At 41.0% G+C, this 26051-nt stretch overlaps 1 protein-coding gene across 1 annotated transcript; it reads left to right on the top strand.

Annotated features, from left to right (window-relative positions):
• Positions 1–6132: 6132 nt before the first annotated feature.
• On the top strand, positions 6133–21382 carry LOC311045401 (serotransferrin-like). The gene is made up of 16 exons (XM_084057249.1): positions 6133–6216; positions 6698–6800; positions 7602–7799; positions 9139–9295; positions 10378–10433; positions 10565–10734; positions 11642–11795; positions 12994–13160; positions 14150–14246; positions 15119–15142; positions 16194–16358; positions 18177–18321; positions 18591–18658; positions 19013–19197; positions 19883–20066; positions 21042–21382. The coding sequence occupies exons 2-16, from the start codon at positions 6752–6754 to the stop codon at positions 21086–21088; spliced, it is 1866 nt and encodes a 621-aa protein (XP_083913375.1). The 5' UTR covers positions 6133–6216; positions 6698–6751; the 3' UTR covers positions 21089–21382.
• The last annotated feature ends 4669 nt before the right edge of the window (positions 21383–26051 follow it).

Here is a 26051-nt window from a genome sequence, read left to right as displayed (position 1 = left end):
TTTTTAAACTTTTGAAGGTACTTTTTAATTTTTGAGAAATTACTGTAGAGACTCCTACTATTGAAATGAATCACTGAAAACCCCTCCATTTTCACTTTTGAATTAAACTTATCTTCAGAATAATATTCACAATTCAAATCAATGTTCTGGTAGAAGTTGATCTCTGGATCAATGTCATCGTCTAACTCATAATGTATGTGGTCATGAAAGTCAAAAGACTTTAAATCTGTGTATTCACACATTGTCTCATGTCAGATTTTTCACTCACAAACATTTCACAACCCACCCAAAGTACAAAAGAAAACAAAAAGAACATTTGACCTTCCCTAGTCCACCACTTTGTCAAAGCATTTGTTATTTTCATTTATATTGATCAAGTTCTTTTATGTCTCTGATGGTTATTACTTTGGCCTGTTCATCATTCAGCCGTATCATTACTTTACAGTTCCTTGTCCAAGTGTCCTTGATTCGATTGGCCTTTCGCAGGATTCTAGCTTGTCTTGCAATTTCACCATTTCTCTTTGTGAGATGCTCATTTACATATACACCTGTATCCTTCAATTTTTTTCCCATCTGTAGCACCGCAACTTTATGTTTTCTACTCACAAATCTGATGATGATGTTTGGCCTGTTGTTTTGTCTTTGGGGTTGGTTAGAACTGTTGTTTTGTCTTTGGGGTAGGGTGTGACAAGCAGCTATGTTTCTGCTGTCCAAAGGGATGTCTTTGCTGTTGAAAAAATTAATGACTTGCTGTTCCAATGAATCCTGCTCTGGTCTTGGTGCATCCTCACCCAGGTTGTCCCCTGCTGTGACCCTTGCATAGGTGCGGTGGGTTGTCTCAAGTCCTGATATCACAATGTCATCAATCCTCGAGTACTGCTCCAGATCCTCCACTCTTCTTTCAAGTTCATCAATTTTCTGGTCTTTCGCCTGGATTACAGCCTTGAGTTGTCGCACTTCATCAATTAGGTCCACTAGGCCGGCCGTCTGTTTTGTTACCTTGGAAAGTTCCTCTGACATGAAGTTCAGAGACTTTTTCACCTCTTCCATTTCTTCGGCTAGTTTTTTGGTAGCCATTTCTTTGGTTTGTGATGAACACACACTGTGGCATGTATCATCAAAAATAGCACCAAAACTTCAAAAATAGCGGAAAATAGTCACCCAAGTTCGATCTCAATGTCCTTGTAAAGCTTTAAACTTCACTTGTATGCTTGGATGGCAAGCCGCTTTCAGGATTTTTGATGGATTGGCATTTGTTTGTTAGAGCCAAACACACAGTGCATCTGACCGGTGGCCATCTTGATTCTTGATACTCATTAGGTTCAAAGTTTTTGAAAAAAAAATAGCAGATCTACAAGCTCACGATGCGACGCGCTGTGAGCTTGTAGATCGGCTATTTTATGTATAAAATAGGGCTAAAGTGGTTAATGTATGTTTTATAATGTAATCATTTATATCTGCATAGTAACTAAAGTTTTTGAAAAATGGTAGTGGAGTAAAAGTACAATATTTGCTTCTGAGATGTAGTGGAGTAGAAGTAAAAGTATAGAAAATTCGAAATACTCCAGTAAAGTAAAAGTACCTCAAAATTGTACTTAAGTACAGAACTTAAGTAAATGTACTTAGTTACTTTACACCACTGAATACTGATCATGCCTTTTATTTTAAAAAGTAAAAATTATAATGACCATATTTTTGTATCCATCTGATAAAGCCCCGGACCCCACAAACACATGCAAGTACTTGGCTTCACCCTTCACAATTTCTTCTTCTTCTGATGTTCAACAATGTAGTTGAACATGTCTTCAACTTACAGCCTGCTATTGTGACTTTCTTAAAAGATTCATGAAATGAGAGATAAAATGAGGAGAAATAAAACAAACAGGAACAGATTCATGATGTTTTTATTGTCATTCATCCAACATGGTGGCGTGTCCCTTGTAAACCACAGGCAACTGCTCATTTAAATATTGGGTGACAAGCTGCTGTAGTAAAATGGTGTGAGAAGAGACAGAAACGGCTGTTGACTGGAGGTGACCCCAGTCGTCCTGTAAATGTTTCTAAGGTTACACAACACACCAACACCTAGACGGTTAATATCTGGAGAGGTCATGCTTGTGCACTAGTTTTTTCTGCTGGCAGGAATGGAAGGTGCTCAGTGATGGTATCTGCTCAGTGATACTGAGCAGATACTGACATGATACTGACCATGATACTGACCATTATACTGACATGATAATGTCATGATAATGACATGATAATGACATGATACTGACCATGATACTGAACTGTCATGATAATGACATGATACTGACTATGATACTGACCATGGTACTGACATGATACTGGCATGATACTGACCATGGTACTGACATGATACTGGCATGATACTGACCATGGTACTGACATGATACTGGCATGATACTGACCATGGTACTGACATGATACTGGCATGATACTGACCATGATATTGGCCATGATAATGGCATGATACATGACATGATACTGACCATGCCTTTATCTTAAAAAGTAAAAATTATAATGACCATATTTTTGTAACCATCTGATAGAGCTCATAGAGACCTTTAAAATGATATGCAAAATTCAGTTTAATCAAAAATGTCACATAAGTCCATTGTGCACCATTCCAACTTCTACATATGAACTCTAAAGGCAAATCCATGCTTTGTTGAATGACTGTGTCGTATGAAGTATAAAACTAGCCTAATAACCTGAGGTGATTAAAGGGTCATTGGGTCAAACCAGTGGTTCTCAAATGCTTTCCTTTCAAGGACCCCCAGTTTGATATTAATTAGGCCACGGACCCCCCATTTTCACTCAGGAGAAACCATGTAGAAGCCATTTCACTGTCTGTCTGTTTGTTTGTTTGTTTGTGTGTTTGTTGTTTGTTTGACTATTATTATGATATTTGGTATTATTAGTATAGTTTTAGTACTTATTGGTTTAGTTTACGGTTTGTGGGCATGCACGCCTCTCCAGGGCTAATCTGGGACAGGTGATTGGGGAAAGGTATGCACCTGGGTGGACAAAATGTTTTTTACCAGAGCCAAAGAATGTCGTTCATTTAACTAGTTGGCACCATTTGCTGAAACAGGAACAGATACCTTCTTTCACTTGTGGGCCACAAGGGGTCTGTATTGAGAAAAGGGACCCAGGCTGAATTCCTGCTGAGCTCTTGAGGGTGTTGGTTGAAAAATTGCCATATTTTAAAGACATAATCAAAAGTGTCAAGCTACCTTGACAAATTCTATGATCTAATTACACATTTTCTGAATGTGATCTGGTATAGATGGTACAGTATAGATGCTTATCTTTCATAATCTAATTACGTAATCCCGATTACAGTACATATATATAGTTAGTTACAACCTAACTTTTGCTGTTGGCTTCATCTGCCTTTTCTCTCTCCTCACACACAGTTCCAATGCAAGAGAGAAAAGGAATCTAAGCCTCACAGAGAGCGACAATGGAAGAAGTGATAAGGCCTTGTATTGCGCTGTCAAGGGTGAATGTTATTTCATACTTTCCTAGTTTTAAAGTATCACATGACTTCTTTTGTGAGGAGACAACGTGTATTCATCGATGTCCTAGGTACCCTGCATGTCGGTAAACGAGATAAAGAATTGCAGAGGGCGTGAAAGGATTGAATATCATCCATTGTGAAAGTGGACATGTTGTCTCAATATTCAGAACATCAGGTGGGCAAGTCTTCATGATTATAATATATTGTATTATAATATTTAGTCCTGTTAAGTTGTTTGGGCCATTTGCTACTGTACCTTTGCACTTAAAGGGATAGTTCACCCAAATTAGTCACCCCATGGAGACTTGAATTCATGGATATTTGTTTAGTTTTTCTCGCATTCCTAAGCCAATAATTTGATGACCAGTGGACCGGGAGGCAGCGGTTCTGGTAGGAGACACAAAGGAGACTCTTTGTGTCTCCTACCCGAACCGCGGCCGGTCATCACATTATTGGCTTAGGAATGCGACAAAAACAAAACAAATATCCATGAATTCAAGTTTCCATGGGGTGACTAATCGATAGGAAAAAAAGTAATTTTGGGAGTGAACTATGTAGAATTCGCGTTCTGCATTTACCCATCCTAACTTAATTGTAAATTAATGCCCTACTTAATCCTACTACAGTGTCACACAAATGTATCAAAAGTAGCAGATCCGCAAGCTCGAAATGCGTCTCCAAGCATTTTAAAATGTTGCTGTTAATTTGAATCCTGAAAAGTTTCAATTTTGGACATATGAGGTTTCCACCAAACAGAGATTTTAGATTTCAAATTAAATAATTCCTTTGCCGTTAAGTGGACCTGAGAAGGATTACTAATGTTTTGACTGTTCTTAGCCTGTAACTTTCCATGATGAGGAAACATCATCAGTATTTTCTGTCTTTCAACAGGCAGACTAGACTCCTCCCAGATGTTTCCCTATAAAAGCAGGAGGAGTCTCAACACCTGCTGTTCATCAATGCTGCACAACACCTGTCTGCTGCTCTAACCTGGAGACTCACACTGTCCAACATGCTTCTCCTTCTGGCCTTGTTGCTGGGAAACGCTGGTAAACAAGATTCCTTTTTAATACTAATATTATAATATCGTTGCTGTCGGGTGGGAACCTCTTGTCTCCATTTTCTAACTTGTTGTGTTTTTTTTGTAAATTAACGGCCTACTTGATCACGCTACAGCATCACACAAAAGCATCAAAAGTAGCCGATCCTCAAGCTCGAAACGCAGCGCACAGTGACGCGTTTTGAGCTTGTAGATCTGCTGCTTTTGATGCTTTCTTGAATTTGAATCAAAATTCAATTAGAGTAGAGGAGAGCAAACTGATTTTTGAATTTGAATCAGTTTTGGACATTTGAGGTTTCCACCCGACAGAGACGATAATATTATTGTTATAATTAACCACTTAAGCACTGCGCCCTGCCTGGCAATCCCGTACTTTTAAGTAATTTCCGCCTCTCACGACTTGGGCATGAGGTTAGAGTTTTGAGAGGCCACCATTTTATACTTATTGTCAGGATCATGAAATATTTTACCCAAATAATTGAAATAAATGATTTCATTATGTTTTTGGGCATTCAATATCTATCCATCCATCCATCTTCAACCGCTTAATATCCGGAATCGAGTGGCGGGGTAACAGTTCCAACAGAGATTTCCAGTCTTCCCTTTCTAGAGCAACATTAGCAACTTCCTCCTGGGGGATCCTGAGGTGTTCCGCGGCCAGTGTGGAGATATTATCCCCCCATCTGGTCCTCGGTCTGCCACGGGGTCTCTTCCCAGTGGGACTTGCAACGAGGATCTCCCTTGGAACATATAAATCGAAACTACATTTCTGTTCAGCTTTTAGGCTTCGTAAACAAAACATTGCACAGGGCAGATATATGAAAAATATATGAAATGTACAAAGAAACGACTTGACATGTTTAATAACTGTTAAACTTTTAGCTCACAACGTTTTGCGCCGTGATGTGTTGTGAGCTTGTAGATCTGCCATTTCCACTATTTTTGAAAATGTTTAAAAATATTCTGACATGGAAACGATTATGACGATTATGCAAACATATTTGCGATTATCTCAAATCATTGCGATTAGGTGATTATGTAATGATTGTGACAGGTCTATTTATACTTTGGCTATTCGAAAATAGCAAATGTACAAGTTCACAATAACACGTTGCATCACGATGTGTTGTGAGCGTGTCCGTGCCAAGTCTGCCAACATGCCCGAAACAGGGACAGCAGGGGTTAAAGTTGTTAACCACTTAAACCCTGCATGGTTTGTTGAACGGTGTCCCCCAGGGGTCTCAACGAAGCCTGCTCTTTTTTCCCCCTCCATTGACACCAAATCTCTTCGTCTCATAGATCGGCTGTACTCTCGGCGGATGTTTGCCCCAGAATGGGGACGCTAGCGTTAAAGTGGTTACGTTTCTTTCAATACAAATAATATAACTTATAATTATGTTTTTAACATTTTTATCCTTTATCCACAGCATTTACATCTGCGGCTGGATGCAAGGGTTACGTTCCCCGCGCTCGAACCACAGGTCCAAGCATCAGATGGTGTGTGAAATCCCACCAGGAATACTTGAAATGTACATTCCTAAATGTAGAAGACCACTTTACCGTCTCCTGTGTACAGAAAAACAACACTCTTGAATGCATCGAGGCAATTAAGGTGAGAACGCTATAGTGTTAAAACTGGATGTTGGATGTGGTTGATGTCACTGCTCATCCATTGAGACCCTGATGATGGGAAGGACACCTACTGGTTGACAAGTAGTACTGCCTGCCTGAAGCTCATAATCGCAATCTCCCCTGGCCAAGCCAGGTATTGTCTCTTGGATGAGTGATAGTCTAGATTGTTCTGGGAGTATAGGAGATGCAGGTTCGAATCCTGGGTAGGACATACAATTTGAATTACTTGAATTTAATTGAATTACTGCCAATAACATAATAAGGACACAATCAAGTTTTTTTGTGTGCACATTTCTACACATTTCTACATAACTGACCAAGGCAAACAAGGAACAACAATGTTTGACCATTTAATTCCAAAACTACACTGGGAATGTTGGTGTCAAGAGAGAGCTACCAGGCCTCTGCAAAATGTGCAAATGTTGTTTAGTAGCAAGATGATAAAGATGTGTTTTTGACAGAACAATGAAGCAGATGCCATCACTCTGGATGGAGGAGACATCTACACAGCTGGAATGACTAACTACAACCTGCACCCCATTATCGCTGAGGACTATGGCCCAGGTTAGATGCATATTGTAACTGATGCAGCATCTATTTCTCCTAATTATGGCTAGATTGTTGTTATTATCACTTTAACCTGTGGTTCAACCGGTGGTTCTCAAAACATTTTCATGTCAACGACCCCCAAATTGATATGTATTTGGCCACGGACCCCCCATTGTGTAGATCTTCAAAAATAGCAGATGTACAAGCTCGCAGAGAGGCACGAAGTGACGCGTTGTGAGTTTGTTGATCTGCTGTTTTTGAATAGCCAACGTATAAATGGATAAAGTGGTAAAAATGATTGTGATGCTATATTAACTACTTTTGCTGGAACACCCCCAAGGACCCCTGGGGGTCCCCGGACCACTTAAGCCCTTGTGTCATTGGGCGAACCCGAATAGAGCAAAAAGGCAAACTACAAGCTCTTAACATGTCAAGTTCCAACGCATCGTGAGCTTGTAGATATGCTAATTGTGCTATTATTGAAAATTGTGAAAATGTTTTATTTTTTAATATTTTGAATTCATTTCTGAATTGTTATTTTTGATTTCATACAATGTGTTGCCTATAATAACGTGCCCCAAAATAGGGACACCATTTTGGTTAAATGTTATTGATTGATTGATTTAATACTTAATCAGTCAAAATGGGAAAATTGCGTTTACCTCCCCTTGTGGTCTCCTTTCAGGCCTGTTTTGAAAGAAGCCAGTGATCCACATTTTTAAGGGATGGTGTCCACATTCCACATTTTGGTGGCAGAGTAGTAGAATGACAATTTTCCCTTTCTAAATCCTGTTCCCTCTGTATTGGACCATGCAGGCTCAGACACCTGTTACTATGCTCTGGCTGTGGTAAAGAAGAGCTCCAACTTCAGCATCAATGAGCTGAGAGGAAAGAGGTCCTGCCACACTGGACTGGGAAAGTCTGCCGGCTGGAACATTCCCATAGGAACTCTGCTCACCCTGGGAGACAATGGGATCCAGTGGGCCGGCGTGGACAAGAAACCTTTGGAAGAGGGTGAGTTTTTTTATGTTTATTTGATTGATTTGAAAGTCAACCACACAAAATGACAAGAGTACAAACTATCAAGGATAAAACACAACAATGACCAGTAGTTATAAGGATAAGGATAATTCCTTTTAACAGGTCGTTCATGAAAGTCCTTGCGGTCTTGTTTCCGGTATTGTCTCCGCCAGTCCAAAGGCGTGGCCGAGACTATGTTTTCGCCCCCCCCCTGTCCATCCGTCCTTGTGTGTTCGTCCGTCTGTCTGTGTACAGCTAGTCTCTGGCACCGCTGGCCCTAACTGTGTGACACTCTGCACACGCTCCTCCCTGGATGCCAGAGCAGAACCAAAGTTTTCACATCGGCCTGTTATAGCGCCACCAGGAGAGATTTTTGAAAAACTCTTAGGATTTAGAACAGTGGTTCTCAACAATAGCAGATGGAGGTCCAGGGCCAAATACATATCAATTTGGGGGTCGTTGGCACGAAAAAGTTTGAGAACAATGATGTAGAAGGCATTTGTAGAATCGGCCTCAGGTCCTAATGGGTTAAACAAGCCTATGAGCCCTACGTGCAGCTCATGTTTTTTTGGGGGGGGGTTCCTCCAAAAATAATGCTGTGGTGGTAAATCCAAGGTTCCATTGGTGTTACATACATTTATCAATGATTACCTAGACCATACATGGGCAACTGGCGGCCCAGGGGCCACATGCGGCCCCCACCTTCACTTAATGCGGCCCCGCAGGTTAACATCGGAACACTGATATGTTATTGATTTCAGCTGTTACAATTCCAAACATGCAAACCTGACCCGCTTTAATTACTTCAGTCTATATTAGTAGCTTAATGACTAGTATTAAAATTGTAGTCTTTTTCATGTCCAATATACTTGTTCATAAAGTTAACATAAGTATAACTAAATGCATTTGAAATTAAATAAAAATGTTACTTTTCAGGATTCTAATTCAAAAATAGCTGATCTACAAGCTCAAAACGCATCGCGCTGCGACGCATTTTGAGCTTGTAGATCTGTTATTTTTGCTACTTTTGTGTGACATGTGGATATAGAATAGAATGGGTGGAAACTAATGGAAATATGGCATTCATTTACGAAAAATGTTAAGATACAGTCTGCAATGTGGCCCTCTGGAGTGAGTGTGGAAATATAGTGGCCCTCTCCATCATTAATGTTGCCCACCCATGACCTAGACACTGTGTTAAAGAGATGCGTACATTATCAATGATTAAACACTGTGTTAAAGAGATGCGTACATTATCAATGATTAAGACACTGTATAGCAGTAATGTCAGTGTTTCATAAATTAAACATGACTGATTATTCTGGCTTTCTAGCGGTGAGTAATTTCTTCTCGGCCAGCTGTGCACCAGGAGCTGACCCTGTCACGTTTCCCAAGCTGTGTCAGCAGTGTCCCAGCCAGGCCTCATCCAACGAGCCAAACTGTGATCGCTCACCGTCCAACCCTTACTACGGCTATGCAGGGGCATTCCAGTGAGTTTATCTCCCTCCTCATTGTAACATGTGCATCAACCTTTTGTGGATGAAGAAAAATCTCAAATCTTGAAGGCGTTCGTGGCTCACCCATCTGACCACTTACTGTAGATGTTTTTGTTTTAGCTTTTCTGTCTTAATTCGGATAGTACAGTGAAGACTGACAGGAAACGGGGAGAGAGAGACAGGGAGTGACATGCAGCAAAGGCCGCTGGGTTCGGGGATCGAACCTGCGACCCACTGTCAGGCTGCATCAGAGCCTATAGACGAATCCACGGAGCGCTGCCCTGCGCGCAGCCATTGCTGCGGTGTCAACGCTCCGCGGACGCGACACCGCAGCAATGGCAGCCTACAGGCAGCGCGTCTGTGGATTCGTCTATACTTTGGTAGGCACCATGACCACTAGGCCATCGGCGCTCCACTGTTGAGTGGTCAGAAGTGGCCACCACTGCGAGGGTGAGTGTCAGGATTCAGTTGACCCGAGTTATCTCAGAAAGCCATAAACAAGGTCAAGGGAGTAAGGGAGAGCTCAAACCCTCCCTCTCTGGGGCCTTCAGTGGATAGCACGCACAAAGCAGGCTTATTAGTAAATCTATTCTAGCAAATCATTAGGAAAGCGCAGGTCAGTTTGCTCTTGTCATTTTCATAACATTCGAGTCCCGATCCCGACGACCTTTGCTGCGTGTCACTCCCCATTTCTCTCCCCATTTCCTGTCAGATCCTGTGTGATTGATTGTTCATGCTTACACACCTGGAAGCCTAACAAATAATAAACCAAAAATGTATCTGCCAATATTTCACATCAAACTATTAATTTGCAGATGCCTCATTCATTCGTGGTCTAAAATCAACCTCTTTTTCTAAAATAAATGATGTCACTTTATCGTTACACTTCACATTCTGTGTGGATGTACTCATGACACAGACAGCAGTTGTGTGAAATATTCGCAAAATAATAAACGCAGCCGATGTGTAAGGACGTTCACTCATGCTTATTCCGATCTCACACTAGTAATTAGCTCCGGATAAGAACGTCTGCTAAATGCCTAAAATAAATTGTAAATTGTAATCGTCTCATACAGGTGCCTGGTGGACGGAAGTGGAGACGTGGCCTTTGTCAAACACACCACTGTTCCTGGTGAGTATTACAACATGTTCTACACTGATATGAAATAACTGCAGCGTTAATATTGATTTATATACACAAGGCACACAAAAAAAACATCTCTATTTCTATTCTAAATAATGAATGGGTGATGATTTATTCAGATGAAGTGAAGGACAGCTATGAGTTGCTGTGTAAGGACGGCAGCAGAGCCAGCATTGACAGCTACAAGAGCTGTCATCTGGCCAGAGTGCCGGCCCATGCTGTGGTCACCCGCACGGACGACCCAGTGATGTCCGCCTTCATCTACACTGAACTCACCTCAGCTGCCAAAGTAAGACATAGCTGGCAAACACACATATAAATATTGTTTCGGTCGGGCAGCTAGTATGGGTGTGATATGGTTCTGTTTCTTTGTATTAGTAAGCAATATAGCAGCAGAGTTCTGTATCAGTTGCAGGCGGGATGTGACTTTCTTGCTAAGGCCGGAGTAGAGGGAGTTACAGTAGTCAAAGCGTGATGATATGAGGGCATGAATGACCTTTTCGAGGTTGGGGCTGACAGGAATGACTTGATTTTTGCAATGTTCCTCAGCTGAAAGTAACAGGATTGGACTGTTGTTACTTGTCTGTTAAAAGAGAGGTCGGAGTCAAAAATCACGCCCAGATTAAGGGCAGCAGGTGTGATATTTGCGGAAAGGGAACCAAGTTGTGAATGGAGGGAGAGGGTTGAGCTAGGGGGGGCAAATAAAATGATCTCTGATTTAGACTCAATTAGCTGAAGGAAATTTTGGGTCATCCAGTGTTTAATGTCGGAGAGACAGACCAGAAGGGGTGACATATTTCCTGAACCAGGTTTGAGAGGAATGTAAAGCTGTGTATCGTCAGCATAGCAGTGAAAGTTTATGTTGCGAATAATGTTACCAATGGGGAGCATATGGAGAACAGCAGTGGGCCTAGGATTGATCCCTGTGGGACCCCGCATGTGAAGGGGGCCCGAGAGGAGGAGGCCTCTCCGATTGTGACTGCAAAGATCCGGCCCGTAAGGTAAGAGCTAAGCCAGTCCAGTGCCACCTCCTTCATACCCACCCAGTGCTCTAATCTCTCAATTAATCAACTGTATCAAAAGCGGAGCTAAGATCCAGGAGGAATAACACTGAGCAGTCCCCAGTTTTGGGGGTCCTTGACATGGAAAAGTTTGAGAACCACTAAATAACTATTGAGTTGCTTTGTGCCTTGCAGGTGTTCGACCTGTTCTCCTCTAGTGCGTACGACTCAGGCAAGGACCTGATGTTCAAGGACTCCACACAGAGCCTGGTGAAGCTGCCAGCTGACACGGATGCCTTCGTGTATCTGGGCGCTGAGTACATGAGCATCATCCGTTCCCTGAACAAAAGTAAGTGTGATATTAGACGCACGCACGCACGCACGCACGCACGCACGCACGCACGCACGCACATAGAAACGTGTACGATCATCTATGTCAGGCTGAAGATCGGGGCCAGCGTGTTTTCACCCGTGCGTGCGTGGGTGCGTGGGTGCGTGCGTGCGTGCGTGCGTGCGTGCGAGCAGGTGTATGCTCCCCTGCATGGATTCCTCGGTTCATGATGCAACCAAAATTTTCCCCATTGCATTTTCTTAAAATTCTTGCTACTCTAGTCCATTGGTTCTCAAATTGGGGTACGGGGACCCCCAGGGGTACTTGAGGCGGTTCCAGGGGGTCCCCAGCTAAATGATGGATAGGAACCAAATGGACCCTTATAGTTGTGTAACTCTGAGAGTGTACAAATGGAACCAAAAGGACCCGTTAGGGTCCATTTGGTTCCATTTGTACACTCTCAGAGTTAAATTAACATTGATTTTATAATATAAATTCGGGTCCAAGAGGTATAAATGCCATTAAATGGGGGCCCGTAGCCTAATACATGTCAAACTGGGGGTCCTTGACATTAAAATGGTTGAGAATCACTGCTAGAAAGCCATATAAACCATCTCTTATTGGGGTCCCTGGCATATCTTTTCAAATGGGGGTCCGCGGGCTAATAAGAGTCAATTTCTTCTCCTCCACGGATTCCTCTGGTCTTGACGGCTGTAACCCACAACTTCGCCAACCACACTTTGCAATTTCTCAAAATTGTCTAGTTTGTATTACTTTCATAGACTGACTGATTAGCTGGTTCGCTTTGTCACTTTGGCTGCCTGCTCCACCTACTTGATTATATAATTATGTCAATGTGAACAAACATGGGGTCTGCTGTTGTCATTTATATTCATCACGATTATGCTATAGTTAATGTACCTCCATTTGCACTCCACTGAACGCCACTTCTAGTTGAAATTCGTCTCTGTCGAGTGGAAACCTCAAAACTGTTACTTTTCAGGATTCAGATTCAAAACCAGCAAAAGTAGCAGATCCACAAGCTTGAAACGCGTCGCTTCGCGCCGCGTTTCAAGCTTGTGGATCTGCTACTTTTGATGCTTTTGTGTGACGCTGTAGTGTGATCGAGTTAGATGTTAGAATATGGAGATCAGAGGTTTCTGCCAGACGGCGACAGATTATTTAATTGTTTCCTTTTTATTCCTTTGCTTTTCAGAGTCAACCGATGTCACTTCAAGACGTGGTGCCATCAGGTGGTGTGCCGTGGGGCAGGGGCAGAATGAAACATGCCACTCGTGGAGCGCCAGCGACCTGGTGCATGGCATCACCTTGATTAAATGTCAGAGCGCCCCCACGGTGGACGACTGTGTGAAGATGATACTGGTAAAACACTTACAAGCTTGGTCTTTTTTCGTTTTTTATTGATTGAATACTTTATTAGTCAGAAATGTAAACAACACATGCTAAATGGAAAACACAAAAAAAAAGTCCTGGGGACTTGTTTCCATTGTGGTCCTATGTATTCAATTCATCAGCATAACTTAACACATTTACACAATAATACATGTAATCAACAAATACAAACACTGTAGAAAGGAGAAAATGGAAAAACAACGGCGGTGAATTTCGAATTTACATTTACCTCCAGCAACTTCGCAATTGAGCATTTCCATTGAGCGTTCCAAAGCTTGGAGATGTAATCCCCCCATCTGGTCCTTGGTCTGCAACAGGGTGTGCAGCCCAGTGCAGCGAGGACCTCCCTAGGGAGACACTCGGGAGGCATCCGTACTAGATGCCCGAACCACCTAAGCTGGCTCCTTTCTTTTTTGTCTTTTTTTTGTCTTTCTTTTTTTAGAGTAGCCAATCATTTTGTTCCCCCCTTCTATCCCCAATGTATTTGTTTTGCCAATTAATTCCTCCCCACACACAGTTCTGTGTTTGTCACTGCCGTTGTATGCTACTGACACACCTGCCAGTGAGGAGCCCCCACCGGGAAGACGTAGGGCCTTCGTCCTACTCCTCCTGCCCAACACTCATGACCATTGGTGAGAGTAGGAACGAAGATTGCTCAGTAGACTGAGAGCTTTGCCCTCTGGCTCAGCTCTCTTTTTGTCACAACAGTGCGATACAGCGACTGCAATACCGCTCCTGCAGCTCCGATTCTCCGACTGATCTCCTGCTCTGTCCTCCCCTCACTCGTGAACAAGACCCCGAGATACTTAAACTCCATCACCTGGGGCAAAGGCTCATTCCCTACTTGGAGTGCACAATCCATCGGTTTCCTGCGGAGAACCATGGCCTCAGATCTGCTTCCTAGAGGAACATAAACACATAAAGAATCATGTGACTGCATTCTCCTGTCTGCTTCCTAGAGGAACGAGGCAGATGCCATGGCCATGGACGGAGGACATGTCTACACAGCTGGAAAATGTGGTCTTATCCCTGTCATGGTGGAGCAGTATGATGAAGGTAAAACACTGGTCTGATCCCTGTCATGGTAGAGCAGTATGATGCAGGTACCGCCCAGAAGAGAAGATTTATGTTTAAAAATAAATCTAAATTATTCAAAATATTCCAAACATTTTTGATATTTTTCAAATATTTTCAAAAAATAGTAGATGCACAAGCTCGCTAAGTGATTGTAGATCTTGTAGATCTGTTATTTTTTAATAGCCACATAATAAATGGATAAAGTGATTAAATGATTGTGATGCTACATTAACTACTTTTGTTGGGGACCCCCAAGAACCCCCCCCCCCCAGCACCACTAGGGGTCCCCGGTGACTACCCGAACCCCACTTTGAGAACCGATGCTGTAGAACAGAAACAATGAGGGTATTGCAAGTGGGACCCCAGATCATTGTCAACATACTATAATAATATAAAAGAAAACGTAAAAATAAATACATCTTTAAAACCTTGAAAATTAGTTTTCATTGTGAGTGATACCAATCTAAGAATAATAACTTTTTTTTGTTAAAATATGTGTTTAATAGCTCTATAGTCTCAGATACATTTCAAAACAACAGCTATAAATTTGAAGCTGATGAATACTCTCTCCTGAATTTTTCAACCCATCTGGAAAATGTATTTTGGAGAGACGGGGAGACCCCTGTTACTGTTGCACAAAGATCCAAGTAGTGACAGTTCGTCTGTCAGGGTTTGTGTGATGATGGCAGTTTAAGGTGAAACTGAAGTCCTTCAAGTCTAGGAAAACCAGTGTGACATTTCCACTTGCGCACATACTGTACTGTATACTGTACTGTGTATACTAATATGATTATCTTCTATGTCTTCTATGTCAACAATAATATTGTTTACATCTCTGGCCCTCCTGACAGGACAATGCAGTGACCACAATGGTGGTGAGTACTGTAGTGTAGACCTTTCTGTACTACTACTTTATTTATTTATTTTGTAGTGAAGGTGCTAATGTCAGTCCGTCCCCAAAAATATGTATAATTTGCTGTGCACCTTAATGCTCCCCAGAGGATGAACCCAACTGACTTTCAGTCAGCAACTGATGATGATGAATCTCATGAATGGATAAACATTTTTTTTATTGAATGTAAAATGAGCAATACATTTATTTTGGTTTGGCGATGAACTGGATCTGCTTTTAGGTACTCTGAGAAAGCACATTACATCTCCTGACCAATAGGGACTCCGAATCCCCCAGTGCATAAAAGATCCAAAACGACAGGTGGCACAGACAGACAGCAGTTGCCAGTAGCAAACGGCTAGCAAGGAATGAGCAATGCAACGTCCCCATTTAAATAGGATGCTCTATTATGAAGCGAGTATGTGATTGGTTGAGAACAGAAGCATGGAGCTGAGACCGACCAATGGTCGGCCAGCAGCAACTGCACTGAGTTCCCTGACAGAACGTGCTCTGCACATGTACAATGCGTCACGCTCATTTGGTGTCCTCTAGCTCAGTGGTTCTCAAACTTTTTCATGTCAAGGACCCCCAAAATGATATGTATTTGGCCGCGGACCCCCATCTAAAAATATGTTGTTCCAGGGACCCCCACAAGCAAAGATTTGAGTTACAAATGTTCTCTTTAAAAGATATATATTCAAAGATTTGCACAAATTTTCAAGATTTTTCAAAAATAGCAGATCTACAAGCTCATAGCGCGGCACTCGGTGCCGCGCTATGAGCTTGTATATCTGCTATTTTTGAATAGCCAAAGCATAAAAGGTCATAATTATTCTGATGCTATATTAACACATTTTGCTGGGTACCCCCTGGAACCCCCTCAAGTACCCCTGGGGGTCCACGTACCCCACTTTGAGAACCAACGCTCTAGCTAGCACAACCTTTAGGTCACAATGTCCAGTCTGTAACTAATCAACATTTTGCACCACACGTTTCTTTGGCTAACATTAGTCTGTCTAATCCTTCACCCACAGCATCAGCCTCCTCTTACTACGCTGTAGCCGTGGTGAAGGCTACGTCTGGGGTGACCTGGGCCAACCTGGAGGGCAAGAGGTCCTGCCACACTGGCCGTGGCAAAACTGCCGGCTGGAACATCCCCATGGGCCACATCCATCAACGCGTTGGCAACTGTAACTTCAGTAAGCATGTTGTGGAATTGTCATCTTACACCAGTGGTTCTCAAAGTTTTTTGTGTCAAGGACACCCAAATTGATATATATTTGGCCGCGGACCCACCCATCTGAAAACGTTTTGTGCCAGGTACCCCCCCAGAAGAGAAGATTTGTTTCAACATTTTCGATATTTTTCATACTACTACTTTTGCTGGAAAACTGTGAACATACACCACAATACACTGCAATGCTGTCTAGAGATAACTGTGAAAGCTACTTTCTGACACTGCCACTGATTGCACCCAGCAATAATACTACATCTGATGTTATTGATTAATTTGAATAAATAAATACACATTTTATTGTTAAAGGTAGGGAAAGTGATTTTCTTAGGTTAGGTAAGTAACCAAGTAAGCCTCGCCTCGTGGCTTTATTTTTTGTGTTGAAATCCCCATTTGGGAATCTTAGATCACGTCATATAAGAACTGTGTTCCAAACATAAACACACCACCCTGGCGTTTTTGTCAGGGGGGTGGCTCTGCATCGTTTATGATATTCATTCATATTTGATACAGCCTGTTTCTGGCGAAAATGGAATTAATTCTGCCTTAAAAGTCTTAAGAACTACTACTCCCGGGTCTGATATCACTGTCCCTACAGCAGGGAAATGTAGTCTTGGGTTGTTTGACTCGTTTCTAGTGTTTATATTGTGTTACTCTTTGGGTAAATGTGTACATATACACCTTTAGTCGATACTTCATATCCATACAGATGTGCCATTTCAAAACTTCAAATGTCCTGCCATCGCCAAGACAGTAAATTTTCAGGGGATTCCCAGGGCAATAAGAGGGACAAAGAAGGGCATTTAAAATGCTGAAATATTTTGATGATCACTGCTTTTATGATGCTAATTAATTTGAGCAACTGGTCAAGGACCTCTTCAAATCACCTTTCGCCTCATAATGAGTCTGACGCCTTCTGCAACACACATTCTTTTGTTCTCATGTATATGGATGTCTGTTGAAGGGAAAAACGGGGGTGTGTAGTGACAAAACAGTGCCTTTTTAAGGGCAGAACAGGGAGGAAAAAATGCATTTTCAGTGCCCTTTCAGGGAATGAACAGTAACGTGTGAAGTTTTGAAGTGGCACATCTGTATGAGTAAAATTTATTTTTGGAACACAGTTCTTATATGAAGCCATCTAAGATTCCCCAATGAGGACATCAACACAAAAAGTAAAGCTGTTTCTGTAGCGTGAGGCAGCTTGACAAGTACACCCCCTGGAAATGACGCAAGTGTTAAATAGCTCTATATGCTGATAGTACTCATTGCTATAGAACATAGCAATGCTCCTTTATTAAACAGGAAATTCATTCAAGTGATGACACAAGGAAATGAGCAGACAAAATTGGAACTGGAACACTATAAAATTTAAGCTGATAAAGTGCTACTCTCTCCGGATTGGCTGACATTTTGTCACCTACCTGACAATGTATTTTCTGATTATTAAAGAGCTGGAGAGATGGGGAGACCCCTGTTACTGAACATACACTCTGTAGCAATGATTACCATCAGAATATACTAGTGCTTTAACCTTTTAACAAAAAAAAACGTTTTGTTTCACTTACCTATACCCTTTTAATTCAATGTATTACTTGCTTACTCAATTAATTCATGAATGAAACTCTTATGGTTAGCTAAGGATGCCGTGTGCTAGAGCTTTACTTTTAAAGTGTTAAATTGTGAGACAGTGGTTGATCTCTCGGCCACTAAAAATAAAAAAAAATAAAAGCCTGGAGATCAAGATCTACTCGGCCACAGACTGAGTGACTTCTCCTCTCTTAAGCTAAGTTCTTCAGTAGCGGCTGTGCTCCTGGATCTGCTGAAGGCTCTCACCTGTGTCAGCAGTGTATTGGCAGTAATGCTGAGGGACATGCTAAATGCCAAGCCAGTCGTGAAGAGCGCTACTACGGCTATGACGGGGCTTTGAGGTAGGGGGCGCCAGGGCAGTTTTGACCTGTATAAAGTCAAACTGAAATTTTAAATGTTTTTTTTTTGTTACCAAAAACAAACAAACAAACACAATTTTACATTTGCTTACGTCAGCACAAACCAAAAAATGACAACAGGTGACCATATACAACCACCCCAATTGAATACGTTGTATTGTATTAACATACTCTTACGATACATATTGGACAAAATAAATGACATAATAGAGCTTAAATATATTGTACACTTTCTATTGTTAATGCCATAGATGTCTTGCTGAGGGTGCTGGAGATGTTGCCTTCATCAAACACACCACTGTCCCAGGACTCAGTGATGGTAAATACTCCCCACATTCATGCAGGGCTTCTCCCAAACATATCTGCTATATCTGCATATGTTATTTTTTTGAAAATGTTTGAAAATATTTGTTTTATTTCGAATGTTTTATTCTTTTCAACAATAATGACATGCACAATAATAGGGAAGGGCAGGTTAAACTGGCACAATAAACTTAAATACGTAAATAAATAAATACATTATTATGATCATGGTGATTATTATACATTTTTTAAATAAAATAATATTCTTCTCTTTGCCCCTCCAGAGATTGAACTGAATTCTTTCATGTGACCTAACCTATGATGTACAGTACCTTGAGTTTCCTTTAAAAAAAACATTTCTCTTCTCAAGGCAACCGTCCCACATGGGCTCAGAATATCTTGTCTGAAGACTACAGGCTGATCTGTCCTGGGAGCGACACAGCCGTCCGCATCTCTGACTACGCCTCTTGCAACCTGGCCAAGGTCCCCGCTCACGCCGTGGTGACCCGTCCAGAGACACGTGATGATGTGGTGCGCGTGCTCCTCTTCCAGCAGGTTGGTGGTGGTAGCACACCTGGTGTTTGCATTTAGAACGGCTGTTTTTTTAAACTAATTGAGACCGGGAACGCATCTGTGTAACCACTTTAACCATTATATTATACTTTGGCTGTTCAAAAATAGCAGATCTACAAGCTCATAGCGCGGCACTGAGTGCCACGCTATGAGCTTGTAGATCTGCTATTTTTGAAAGATCTTGAACATTTTGTTCAAATCTTTGTGCAAATCTTTGTAAACATTTGTAACTCAAATCTTATTTTTTCTGGGGATTCTACAAATGTCTTCTAAATCCTAAAAGTTTTTTTTTCTTATATTGTTATTTATCAGTGGTTCTTAAACTTTTTCATTTCAAGGACCCCCAAAATGATAGGAATTTGTCCGCGGTCCCCAAATCTAAAATGTTTTGTTCCAGGGACCCCCCAGAAGCAAAGACTCAAAATCTATATACATATTCAAAGATTTGAACACATTTTCACATTTTCTTTTTACAAAAAATTGCAGATCTACAAGCTCATAGCGCGGCACTCGGTGCCACGCTATGAGCTTGTAGATCTGCTATTTTTGAATAGCCCAAAGAAATCTTAAAATGACACACAGATGCGTTCCCGGATTGAATGGGTTAACTGTTTTGAAAATGTATGAAAATGTAGAAAAGACTAACAACCTTGTTGTTTCTGTTCAGGCCAAGTTTGGTACCAACGGCACCGATGCCTCGTTCAGAATGTTCCAGTCTGAAGGAGCTCTTTTCAAGAGCAGCACCAAGTGCCTCCAGCAGGTACCAACTGGTACAAGCTTTGAGGGATTCCTGGGACCTGACTACATGACTGCCATGAACTCCCTCAGGCAGTGTGCTGGCACTGCATCCGGTTGGTATTACAGTATAAGGATAAGGATAATTCCTTTAACAGGTCCGTTCATGAAAGTCCTTGCGGTCTTATTTCCAATGAGGGCCTGTGAGGGGTGAAGGGTTAAGAGTCTTGCTCAGGGACAAATTTAATTTCATAGACACATTTGCTGGCCTGGCCTGGAATTGTACCTGGGGCAACCAGGGCCTCTGGCTCCCTAGGCGGGCTCACTAACCACTCAGCTATGGCCGCCCCAAGTATGGATAAAGAAATGCCAGAGATTACTGCATTTTTTTTAACTACAAGTATTATACACTTTTAATTCCCATACTGTATTTGGCTGCAGACCCCCATCTGAAAAGATGTTTTGCCAGGGACCCCCATAAGAGAAGATTTGTGTTGTTAACCGTTAAAAACCCCGTATTCCACATTTTTTCACAATCTTTCAAAGCTAGAGTTGTGAGCTTGTACATTGGCTATGTTTGAATAGCCGAAGTATGAAATACAGTTAAAATGGTTATTGGTTAAACTTCTCAACTCAAACTTTATTTATTAAGCATCTACACTTACAACGACCAAGGTCGGCTAAAGCGCTGTACTGTACATGGTCAAATGAAAAACAACAACAAGAAAATAAATAAAAAACAAATAAAAACATTACACAATTGGAGTATAAAAGGAGGGCTAAAAACAGGCCAGGGAGAAAAACATTAGTAAAAACTTCCAAAGAATGTGACGAAAACAAATCCTAGGTCCAAGGTGTTCCAGAGTCTGTGGCCGGCCCGGCCGAAGCTCACACTGTTTGCATTAGTAGTTTAGGGCAGTGGTTCCCGTACGTCATCATCATCATCGTTGCTGTCAGGTGGAAAACTTTGTAGACCGTTCCTTTTTTAAATTATTCTAAAATAGTGGGAAAAAAACTCACGCACAGAAAAATGCACAATGATATTCTAAATTCTATTTTATCCTAAATTCTATTTTCTCCTTATCCACTAGATCTGGAGAGGTCATGCACCTTCCATTCCTGCCAGCAGAAAAACTAGTGCAGATCTCAGAAGAATCAGAAGAAAAAAAAGACAAAACCAGGCTCAACCTGACTACCTACACTGGACCCCAGTGTTTGTATGTTTGTTTGTTTGTTTGTTTTAATGATTGGTTCATAGAAATACACCCGTTTTTAATATATAGAACTTCCATTCTTTTTCTATAAAACCATGCTGTGCACTACTCCAAACCAACTTCTACATATCAAGAGGGCTTGGAGCGCAAAGGGCGCAAGTGACATGATACTGACGTGATACTGACCATGATGATATTCACATGATACTGACCATGATAATGACATGATACTGACCATGATACTGACGTGATACTGACCATGATGATATTCACATGATACTGACCATGATAATGACGTGATACTGACCATGATACTGACATGATGACATGATACTGACATGATACTGACCATAATGATATACACGTGATATTGACCATGATACTGACGTGATACTGATTATGATACTGACATGATACTGACATGATACTAACCATGATACTGACGTGATACTGACCATGATACTGACATGATAACGACATGATACTGGCCATGCCTTTATTTTAAAACGTAGAAATTATGATGACAATATTTTTTGTACCATCTGATAGAGCTCAGGTATGACAGTCATATTTCAGGGCTAGTCTATAGTGCTACTGACAGACAGGGAACTTTTGTTCAGAAAGTTTAATCACATCATGTTTTTCATTTTTAACCTTACATGAAATCAATTATGACGCAAAATATTTATTTATATCATGAAATTAGGAACTTAATGACCATTAATTTTCTGTATTTTAGCAATTTTAGTATTTTTATAGTTTTTATTTTAATAACGGCACTTACAGGGGGGTCCCCAGATGTCAGTGAAGTGACAATTTAAGGACTTAAAAGACCTTTTTAATACCTCCAAAAAAGTAAGAGAGGAAAGAAAAACACTATCACTGCATCAACAATAATCAACAAAGTAAAAAAAAAAACATTAATTGGCCAAATTGTCAAATGATATAAGAAAGAGGCAAACATTTTCAAAACAGCCGATCTTCAAGCTCACAACGCCTCAATATATATTTATAGATTTATAGAGTAGCGTAAACCTTTATTCTCACTGATCACTGATGTTGTAGTTTTAGTTGTGTGCCACTAGAGGGCAGCCTGTACCTATCTATCTACCACAGACAGGTGCGTTGCTTTACATTAGAATTGACTGTGATATAAAATGAGTCTGACTAACTTGTTTTTTTACTTGTTGGTGTTGTAATATGTACATGCTCGTTGCTGAGGAATACATTTTAAAAAAACAGACAGAGAGACGGACGGACAGACGGACGGATAGAGAGAGACAGACAGACAGACAGACAGACAGACAGACAGACAGAGTGATAGAGACCCAGAAAGTGCTCGCTATGATCAACATGGAAAGAACATTGAATTTTCAATCAATCCTGACAATGAATCAACCTTGATTCCACTATGATATGATCAACATTGAAAGAATGTAGAATTGCATCAACATTGTTTCAACTATACATTGCATATACATTGAAACAATGTTATTATTAAAGGACCATTTCAACACCTTTTCAACCTTCCTCTGTATGTTTTTAATATGCCTCATTAATAATGTAATTTCCTATAGTTTGTATAGTTTTAATGTACAGATCATTTCTTTTTTGATATTGCACTGTTTAGACTGATGCTAGGTTCTTTGTTGACCTATGATCCTATTACTGAGGCACTACACTGTCTCTATGCATTTGATATACGTGTTTACCGTGTTTATTGTAAATCACTCTGGATTTATTTTAGAGCATCTGCTAAATGCCTAAGTTGTAAATTGTAAAATTTAGGTCTGTTTCGCAAACCATACAGTATGGTACTGCACAGGCAACATATTTGTTCACTTTATGGGAGAAAACTGAAGACAAAAGATAAAAAAGAGAAGTATGACTAAGTTACAGAAGTGTTACATTTTATCACCAACAGACAGACAGACAAAGTGATAGACAGACAAAGTGATAGACACAGACAGACAAAGTGATAGACACAGACAGACAAAGTGATAGACACAGACAGACAAAGTGATAGACACAGACAGACAGACAAAAAAAGCAAAGTGCAATAATAGCACAATAATACATGGAAACGGAATAGATTGAAATTGAGACAAAGCAAATGATTCCAACTGCATATGTGTATGGAAGTTTCATGGTTCAACTTCAATCTTGGCGCATCGGCAAGGACTCGAGGGAGTGTGGCGCCTGCCATCGAGTTGTTCGGAACTTATCCGACCGATATGACCGTGTATGGCCATGCATATGTGTCATGGTACATTAAGTGTAATGCAGGTGTAAGACCTGTTGTGTTTGTATTATTTTGTGTTATAGTTATAACTGTTCCAAAATGCATAGATTTCTATGTATTTTAGGGGTTTGGAGGCTGGCTCCCCAATTTTCATTTTTAATAGATTTCATAGGGGGGGTTTTTACGGGGACAGAGCTCTGCTCTGTAACCGTATTGTTATTGGCAGTATTCTGTCACTTCTGCCACTTTTCGCAGTTCTGGCTGAACCGCGCTGTCGCTTTTTACGAAACTCGGCCATATGGTAGATGGTCATGAAAAACGATCAAAAAATAATTTTCACAATCTTTCGTCCAAAGGTGGCGCTATAGCACTCAATTGAAAATGCCAACTTTGACCAGGTACAACTCATGCCCTGTTTGACCTACAGCCATGAAACTTGGATACACATATGCGTCTCCTCATGCTGAACAACTTTCACACTCTGACTTTTGACCTCTGACCTTTAGATCTCCCACCATTTTGAATTATATGAAAAACAGTCATTGGCTCCTAACTTCTGCATTTTTTCACTTATGGAAAATCCGTTGGAATTTTTTGTAGGCAGTGGTCCAAGGTTCAAGTGCTAAACGTTTCGTGCAGATTGCTCAAAAATCCCAGGAGGAGATAGATTTTAACTATTACAGTTTAAAGAAAATTATTCATCTGTGCCTAAAACATACATGCAGACTCACATTTCTTTGAAACTTTGCAGAAATGTACAGGGTCATTCCAAATATCACTGAAACCAATCTTACTCCAATTGGCCAAAAGGGGGCGCTACAGCAATCTTTTGAAAAGGCAGACTTTAAACAGGCATAAGTCATGCCTCGTTTGGCCGAAAGTCGTGAAACTTGCTTACACATGTGCCTTGACTCATGAGGAACACACGTATCGATTTGACCATTAAGCTCCGCCCTTAGATTTTCCGCAATTTTGAGCAGTTTGAAAAATACTTGTTTTTGCCAGTTCTGGCTTAACCGTGCATACGCTTTTTACGAAACTCGGCCATATGGTAGATGCTCATGAAAAACTACCAAGAAATAATTCTCACACTCATTCGTCAAAGGGTGGCGCTATAGCACTCAATTGAAAGTGCCAACTTTGAACAGGTACAACTCATGCCCTGTTTGACCTACAACCATGAAACTTCGATACGCACATGCGTCTCTTCATGCCCGACAACTTTCATGGTCTGACTTTTGACCTTTGACGTTTAGATCGCCCACCATTTTGAATTATATGAAAAACAGTCATTGGCTCCTAACTTCTGCATTTTTTCACTTATGGAAAATCCGTTGGAATTTTTTGTAGGCAGTGGTCCAAAGTTCATGTGTAAAATGTTTCGTGCAGATTGCTCAAAAATCCCAGGAGGAGATAGATTTTAACTAATTTATTACAGTTTTATGAAAATTATTCATCTGTGCCTAAAACATACATGCAGACTCACATTTCTTTGAAACTTGGCAGAAATGTACAGGGTCATTCCAAATATCACTGAAACCAATCTCACTCCAATTGGCCAAAAGGGGGCGCTATAGCAATTTTTTGAAAAGGCAGACTTTAAACAGGCATAAGTCATGCCTCGTTTGGCCGAAAGTCGTGAAACTTGCTTACACATGTGCCTTGACTCATGAGGAACACATCTATCGCTTTGACCAGTAAGCTCCGCCCTTAGATTGTCCGCAATTTTGAGCAGTTTGAAAAACACTTAAACCCAGGATTTTTCAGCTATTTGCGTGAAACTGTATCATCTGTGTGATCTCCTTTTTCACAGTTACTTATCTGTTGGGCCAATGGCGTCTCCCTTAAATGAAGGCCTCACAATCTCAGGGTCGCCAGTTCAAGCCTCACTTGATGCAGACTTAATTTTACGGGGCCAGAGCTCTGCTCTGGAACTGTATTGTTATTGGCAGTATTCTGTCACTTCTGCCACTTTTCGCAGTTCTGGCTGAACCGCGCTGTCGCTTTTTACGAAACTCGGCCATATGGTAGATGGTCATGAAAAACGATCAAAAAATAATTCTCACAATCTTTCGTCCAAAGGTGGCGCTATAGCACTCAATTGAATATGCCAACTTTGACCAGGTACAACTCATGCCCTGTTTGACCTACAGCCATGAAACTTGGATACACATATGTGTCTCCTCATGCTGAACAACTTTCACACTCTGACTTTTGACCTCTGACCTTTAGATCTTCCACCATTTTGAATTATATGAAAAACAGTCATTGGCTCCTAACTTCTGCATTTTTTCACTTATGGAAAATCCGTTGGAAATTTTTGTAGGCAGAGGTCCAAAGTTCAAGTGTTAAACGTTTCGTGCAGATTGCTCAAAAATCCCAGGAGGAGATAGATTTTAACTATTACAGTTTTATGAAAATTATTCATCTGTGCCTAAAACATACATGCAGACTCACATTTCTTTGAAACTTTGCAGAAATGTACAGGGTCATTCCAAATATCACTGAAACCAATCTCACTCCAATTGGCCAAAAGGGGGCGCTATAGCAATTTTTTGAAAAGGCAGACTTTAAACAGGCAAAAGTCATGCCTCGCTTGGCCGAAAGTTGTGAAACTTGCTTACACTTGTGCCTTGACTCATGAG

The sequence above is a fragment of the Gymnoscopelus microlampas genome, assembly GCF_963454915.1.
Source record: "Gymnoscopelus microlampas genome assembly, chromosome: 5".
NCBI classification, from domain to species: Eukaryota; Metazoa; Chordata; class Actinopteri; order Myctophiformes; family Myctophidae; genus Gymnoscopelus; species Gymnoscopelus microlampas.
Note: the sequence above shows the minus strand (reverse complement) of the source record. Positions and strands in the feature narration are given on the sequence as shown.

Excerpts from the sequence above, each read along its gene's own strand:
- LOC311045401 (XM_084057249.1), top strand. The coding sequence starts at position 6,752 with ATGACTAACTACAACCTGCACCCCATTATCGCTGAGGACTATGGCCCA. Across the intron at positions 10,434-10,564 it reads CAAACACACCACTGTTCCTG|ATGAAGTGAAGGACAGCTAT; the intron begins GTGAGTATTACA and ends TGATTTATTCAG. Across the intron at positions 16,359-18,176 it reads CGTTGGCAACTGTAACTTCA|CTAAGTTCTTCAGTAGCGGC; the intron begins GTAAGCATGTTG and ends TCCTCTCTTAAG.